Raw genomic sequence first — 7536 nt, forward strand, 5'->3', positions numbered from 1 at the left:
AACCAATATCATACCGCGACTCAAACTAACCCATATTATACCTCGACTCAAACTAACCCGACCTTTTCCCAACCGGTACCATTCCGGCATATCGGAAGACCCTCCATATACAAAGTTAGTAAGTTACAAACTCTCGCCCCCAAGAGGCCAAGACCCCAACATTCCAAAGTCAATCATAAATTATTCATAACAAATTAACAACTGCCTTCTCCCCGTAACAATGGCGACACCACAAGACGACTACAACACCCCAACCTTCACCACAACCAAACCATGGTCAGAATTCTTCTCAACCTCCCACCTTTCCCTCCCCGTCTCCGTCTCCGACTTAACCACACGAGTCGCCATTAACCTATCCTACTTCAAACTCAACTACCTTCACCTAACCCTAACTATCTTCTTCATCTCTCTCTTCTTCCGTCCTTTGTCTCTCTTCATCTTCTTCCTTACCGCCGCAGCTTGGCACTTTGTCTACCTCACGCGACTCCCTGACGCCGCCATCGAACTCGCCGGATTTACGATCTCGGAAAATATCGTTGTTGGAGTGCTTGGTGTTGTTACCGTTGTTGCGTTGTTGTTTGCGAGTGTTTGGATGAATTTTTTTGTGAGTGTTGCAGTGTCGGTTGTGGTTGTGTTGTTGCATGCGGCGGTTCGGGATTCGAGGTTTGGTGATGACAATCCGTATGGTGGATTGCTTGATGATGAAGCTGGTGGTGGTTATACTGAGTTCTGAGATTTGTAAGGTTTGATTTGTTTGATTGATCAAGATGAATTTAAAACAATTTTTCTTATTAGGTTGATGTTGATGTATATGTTGTTGATTGATGAATTGAATTGAATTTGATCGCTTGTTGTTTTAGGAGATGAATTTGGACCGATTTAATTGAACAATTCGGAGCGATTTAATTGAAGCGATATGTTGTTGATTAGTTGAATTGAATTTGATCGAATGTTTCCGAATACAACTGCGAACAATCGTTGTGTAAATTCCTTGAACAATTCTTTAGGTTAAGGTTACTGTATGTTTAATTGATCATGTTTTCTGTGATTTAATTGAACAATTTCAAGATGAATTTGGAGCGATTATTGTTTTAGGTTAAGGTTTAATCTATATGTTGTTGATTGTTGAAATGAATTTGATCGAACGTTTTGGAAATCGGCTGCAAAGAATCAATGTTTGAATTTGTCAAACAATTCTTTATTGAGTTGTAGAAATGATTTTATTGGGAGTAGTTGCATGATTTTGAGATTTGTAAACCCTCTGATGTGTACTATATGTTGTTCATTGTTGAATTGAATTAAATTTGATCGAATATTTCAAAATACGACTGCGAACAATTCTGCATGGCGTAGGAAATGATTTGATTGAGAAATTGCTTAGTTGTGCAAGATTAGGCATTAGTCATATTCAAATTGTTTAGAAGGTCTGGTTTTTCCAGTCATCAGAATTACTCAAACTGCCAGTTTTACAAATAGTCTGTCTAGGCGCGTGGTAGAGCGTTGGACACGAGTATTTTGTGAAAAGTTTGACGCTTACGCTCAAAATGGTGTCTTTAATCGACTTGCGATGCAATCAAATTGAAGTGTCGTAACTTTCTAGTTAATAGGCACACGGATTAGTGGATTACTGGCTTACAGTCGAATTATGCTGTTCTGTAGTCATTATCTAATGTGTTATGAGCTTTTAGATTATCTGTAACAAGTTCTCCAAAAGAAAGGATAATCATGTGAACGAGATGGTTTTAGCTGTTGTGATGAAAGAAAATTTTTCGAGACTTCACAAAACAAACCCAAACATTGTTTGATATATCCAAATTTCCCACAAAGAAATTAACCACAGCCTCCTATTTCAAGCGTAGAAGCATTTCACTCGAAACAAAGCTAGAATCATTTTTATCCTAAACAATATCGATTTATGAGATGGAGCGTTGATGTTGAATTTCAGTTATAATGCTTTATAATGTTCATTCTGAGAATGTTTGTTTCCTCAGAATTTTCATTAAAAAAAAAATGTTAGTGTGAATTTTAATGTGATCGGCTAACATTTTAAGCAGTTCGGGTTGAGTTGAATTTCACACGATGATACAACTCGAACTTGTGCTCAATCGTTGAGCAGTGATAGCACAAGCCAGTTGAAGCGATCGATAAAAGAAACCTGAATAGGAGGTATTTTTCAATCAAATTCATCCAAACATGTATGAGGCGACACCGAGAAACGAATAGGTGTGTTTGAACATGTTTAGAAAATAGTATAACCCAGACGTTTTTCATATTTGATCGTCCCATTCGTAAAACCGTATAATACATTAGCAATACATACAAAAGATCATCTGTTCAACTGATATTTTTGGCAATCTTGGCATTAATTAAGGCCTCGTTTGGTTGCCCTTTCAATTCATGGGAAAATAAAAATCCCATGAATTGTAAAAAGGGGAGGATGTTTGGTTGCCAATTTTTTGGCAAAATGTAGGCATTCAATTTTCCAAGGAGTTTTGAATGCCTACATAATGGTGGAATTGAATGACCTAGCCCCCTCTAGGTAGTTCACAACTCCTGTGGAATTCAACTCCCGCATGCGCAACCAAACGAATGTACAAAAGAAGACGTAATTAATTTGTTCCATTAATTTTACTCCTAGAAACTGTAAAACTGTTACATGTCTCTCACTATATATACACAGTTAACAGACCGACAGTGTTAAACACACAAATACACAATTTACCAACACTACTTAGATACTCCGTATAACAGTAGCAGCAAATTGCAACATTTGCAATGGGGTTCTGGGATTTTGTACTTGGCACTGGATTGTTTCTGGTAGGCGAATTAGCAAATTTCATCCCCGTTGTCGGTCCGGCAGTTTCGACGACAGTTAAGCTTCTTGCACCAGGGCTGTTTGGACTTTTTAAAATGTGGCTTGATAAAGTTAAGGCTAGGATGGCTTAGTTATTTGTCTAGCTGTGTGTTTTAAGGTTGTCAAGAATGTGGTTTCTTTTTGTTGGTTTGTTTTGAATGGCAATGTATCAATTATTCAACCAAGATTTTCAGCTTTCAACTGCTGCGTGATGTTACGTTTAATCATTTAGTACATGTTTTATAATTAGCGTACTCAAAGCAAAATCGACTTTTTCTGACAAACTAGTGCCGTCACTGCTTTGCTATGTAAGATGAATTGTAAAATTGTAATCTTGCATTAATCTGTAAGCTCATTTGAATGCAAAACAAAATAATGTAGAAACAAGTTGAGTTTGAACTTGATCACGATTTAATACTCGCTATCTCATTGAATCAGTACAATTTTCAGAGTTAGTAAAATAGAGGGATGGGATTGTGATTCAATGTCTAAGAATCAGGCGTTCAACTGGAACGACAGGATGCTCATCTGAAATTGGAGTTGTCGATACTATAACGTGGTTGCGCAGGTACTCTCGTGATCTTATATCAGCCTGTCTGATTGGCTCAGGAATACGATACTTGCAAGTCATTTCAACAATCTTGAGAGCCGTGTTTACAGACATCCTATGACCAACGGACACAAATATCGGCTTTACTGAACCTAATGTCGATCTCACAGCCGCGCCTAAGGTCTGTCCAGCGTTTCCAGTCAGAAAAACTGTTTCGCCATTTTCTCCTATTTTTGAACGGTTCAAGCCTTGGACATGATGTAAAATTTTGGCGACTCCAATAGTTGGAAGATCGGCGAGGACACCAAGATGACAAGCTAATCCAAAACTGCGAGGATGAAGTGAACCATTGCCATCAACCATAAGTAACTGAGGATAGAAGAACCTCTCTGAAAGCGAGAAAGCCGGGAATATACGGAATATCAAGTTTACAAATATGGAAATCATGAATCATTAAAGGTATGAGATATGGGTTTGGAATGAGCCAAACCTATACCAAGTGTTTGTTTTGCGAATTCGGGGGTTTCATACTCATACCTCAAGCCCATGAGGTATGAGCTTCTCATACCCAAGGAAGGAGATGGGTATGAAATTGATACCCATAGGTATCAAATTATAATTAACAAAAATGGAAAAATAAATATTATAACATATTAAAAATGAAATATTTTATATAATTATTTGATTAAATCTTTATTTTCATAATTTTATATGGTAAAATTATTATTTAAAGTCTTGGATTTTACATATTTTGACTTTTACTTAGTTTCAAACTCATACTGCTTACAATTGAAACAAACGCAAGGTATGGGGAATGGAGTTCCAACCCGATACTACCCAAGTATGATTCCTGATTCCAAACCCATAACCATACGCGAAACAAACACCATACGAAAGTTCTAAAACGACGAGGGTTCCACAAGCGATACGAGGGTCTTCCTTTACGAAGCTTATATCCACCCTCCTATGTACTTTAACACCTCTTTCTTGGTCTCTATTGAACATGATGATGATGATGCTGATGAAGATGGCAGCAATTCCTATGTAAATTCATTGTCTTCGATTAATTGTTTCTTTAGCTCATCTTGGATTTTAATCCACTCATCGGATGAAGAAGATGAACCTTGGTGATCTCCATCACTTTGATTTCCGACTTTTCAATTATTGCAGAATTAATGATTAATTTGTTTTTTCTTTTATTGATTTGTTCTTGATACAATCATACAATTGGCATTTTGTAGGCTTTGTGTGATGATCCGCACACTTCGAACCCTTAGATTTATTCATACTTATGTAATTTCATTTCCCTTGTATATTTTTAGTAAATACTTTATCGCTATTTTATACTAATTTTGTAATTTCAATGTCTCCTGCTACCAGGATGTAAATATCAAATTTCCTCTTTAGGGAGTACTAGTGAATGAAAATCTGCTTCCTACCTAGTGCCTTCGTGTTGCTTGTTGTTGCTTTGTTGTGAACGACTTTTTGCCTTCACTTTTCTAACAAGCCGTGTTTGTGGGATCGACACTAGGATCCCGACTCACACACCCGAGACCGATTACGAATGTCTAGTGCTTGACGCTCTCAGCTCGTTGCAATCTTGTCGAGTGCTGCCGAGACCCGAGTATCGTGTTAGTGAGCGATCCTTCACTAGTACGAAGATCCTTGTCGCTAACATCTTGCCTTGAGCCGGGCAAGGGTGCGCGCCACGATCCGGCAAAAGTACCTGTAACACTACGGATTTCCTTTGGAGCCTACTCGACCGAGTAGAGCCTACTCGGCCGAGTAGTGCTCTTTGTGTGAGTTATTTCGTTTGCTGAGGAACACTTACCGAGTATAGTGAATACTCGACCGAGTGTAGGCCACTCGGCCGAGTGTCGTCACACTCGACCGAGTGTCCGGTTTGGCGAGGTTATATTTCGACGGTTTGATTAAGGAATGATTAGGGTATTTTATAATTCCGCGTCGGTTTCTAATTTCACTTTTCACAGCGTTAACATTCTACGTGCCCTAATCCTAACCAAATCATTCCCTAATCATCCCTTTGAGCATTTCGTAGCATCCTTGTGTCGATAATTCGCGGTGATTCTTCCGTATAAGTTCTTGTTGCTTTGTTGGTAAGTCCTACCTTTGTAATTCTTGTATCTTTTGAGTTCTTTGTACATTTATATGGGAAGGGAATGTCGGGAACTGTACAAAGTGTAATTGTATTGTGTGATCATTGTATAGGAGAAGACTTCGTAGAGGAGCCTTTTTGATTGTCCGTGCTTGCATCTTGCTTTGTGATTGCTAAGGTAGGGTTTCTCTACTCGGTTGTTGTGCTTTACATGACATGTTGTTGTATTTATCGTTGTCTATTGATCATCGTTATATGGAGATTGTTGTGACAGTGTTGGTGTGAGGGGATTGAGATGACGGTAATGTCATGTGTTTGGGATTGTGGTGGAGTCACTTGCGGGAGTGGCTTCACACCCTAGTTCGCCCTCCGTGGAACCCGCCACGGGAGGGGATGTGCACATTAAGGGACAGGGATTATTGTCGCTCGTTGAGGAGCTGGACTAGGTGGGATCGGCTGCGGTCACCCCTTTGGCGCGAGGATTACTGTTGCGATGGGTAATACTGGCGGGGCTACACACTTTAGTGTGTAGTCGATTCTTGTGTGAGACGGGGTGATTGGGAGTTGACGATGATCGGACGTGTATTGCATTTGTTTGTCTTGTTGTTGCATAATCATCGACCCCGATGTTGTTTGTGTAATCTGCGGTGATCCATTCGGGGATGGTGAGCGGGCTTGAGGTTTTGCTAGTGAGAGCTTGGGGATTACATTGGGAGAATTGCCACCACGAGTCATAGCATCACTGTCTGAGTCTTAGCGAGTTTCCTTTTATTATTAAGACTTTGAAGTTGTATTCTTTAGACAATATTTGGATTTGGATATTGTAAGCTTTGTCTTCTACATTACTTTAATAAATGTGCTCAGTTCAGACGCTTTTGATATGTACTAACCTCGGGCAACCGAGATGGTAACAGTCTTTCATACTTGGGTGGTCCTGGTAAGGTACCTTGGTATGAGGGGGTGTTACAAAGTGGTATCAGAGCCGAAGATTCCGGCACCTAAACAAATGAATTTAATGAACCTAGGGAGTCTAACTAAAATGAACCCGGGGAGAGTAGTTTGGAGCTACCGCAAAGACTCTGGAGACGTCCGGAGTCGCATAATGGCCCTTACTAACTCGAGCCGGTAACTTGGGGGAAAGTGTGATGAGGACTAGGCCTTGTATGTGTCCGTATGTGAAGATGCATGTTAGTAAAAGTCGATAATTGTATATATGTGTGATGAAATTCTTAACTGTTGTGATGGGAGAAGTAATTGATGAGACGGTTGTGATTTCAACGCTGGATGTAGCGTATGAATAAATTGGATGTTGATATGTTTACAATATGGTGTTAAAGTTGTAATATATGTATCGCATGCTGAGGTGTTATAACATGGCTTTTGAGTTCTTGCGTAATTGTTATGAGAATACTGAGTATGATAGAGGGATCGTAAAGTGTTAACCTGTAAATAGTGTTACTCGGCCGAGCATGTTAGGAACTCGACCGAGTATTGAGTACTCGGCCGAGCATAAGAGAACTCGACCGAGTGTTGTTTGAAGGAAAGTAGCAATCGCTACTGTTTATGGTAACTCGACCGAGTATGGGGGTCCACTCGACCGAGTATGGTCCACTCGGCCGAGTGTCGCTATACTCGACCGAGTGCTCCTTTTTGTGTTTTGATGTTTGTCTCTGGAGTCGATACTCGACCGAGTATCTGAGAGGATACTCGACCGAGTGATCTTTACTCGACCGAGTGTTATTTATACTCGGCCGAGTGTTCTTATGGCGGAGGGAGGTTAAATTTTGAGCATTTGTTTACGTTTCTTTCTTTCTTATCAGCTCAAAATGCCGCCCAAAAGAACTCCCGCACAGATCCAAGCTTCGGAGATGTACGTTGTGACGAGGTTGCTCGCATGATTGAGCAACAAGAGGCTCTCCTCGAAGCTCTCAAAAATGTGGGAAAAGGAAACGAGAGAAATGTGGATGCAACCCAGCTTAGCATCAACATCGCTCGTTTCCACCCTCCCACGTATGA

The 7536-nt window shown here is 40.0% G+C and overlaps 1 protein-coding gene and 1 pseudogene across 1 annotated transcript; one reads left to right on the top strand and one right to left on the bottom strand.

Annotated features, from left to right (window-relative positions):
* Positions 1-220: 220 nt before the first annotated feature.
* LOC141631162 (PRA1 family protein D-like) lies at positions 221-733 on the top strand. The gene has a single exon (XM_074443869.1). It carries the CDS (start codon positions 221-223, stop codon positions 731-733), a length of 513 nt encoding a protein of 170 aa, XP_074299970.1.
* Positions 734-3290: 2557 nt separating this feature from the next.
* On the bottom strand, positions 3291-4542 carry LOC141631164 (uncharacterized; annotated as a pseudogene).
* Between the last annotated feature and the right edge of the window lie 2994 nt (positions 4543-7536).

The sequence above is a fragment of the Silene latifolia genome, chromosome Y, assembly GCF_048544455.1.
Source record: "Silene latifolia isolate original U9 population chromosome Y, ASM4854445v1, whole genome shotgun sequence".
Classification (NCBI taxonomy): domain Eukaryota; kingdom Viridiplantae; phylum Streptophyta; class Magnoliopsida; order Caryophyllales; family Caryophyllaceae; genus Silene; species Silene latifolia.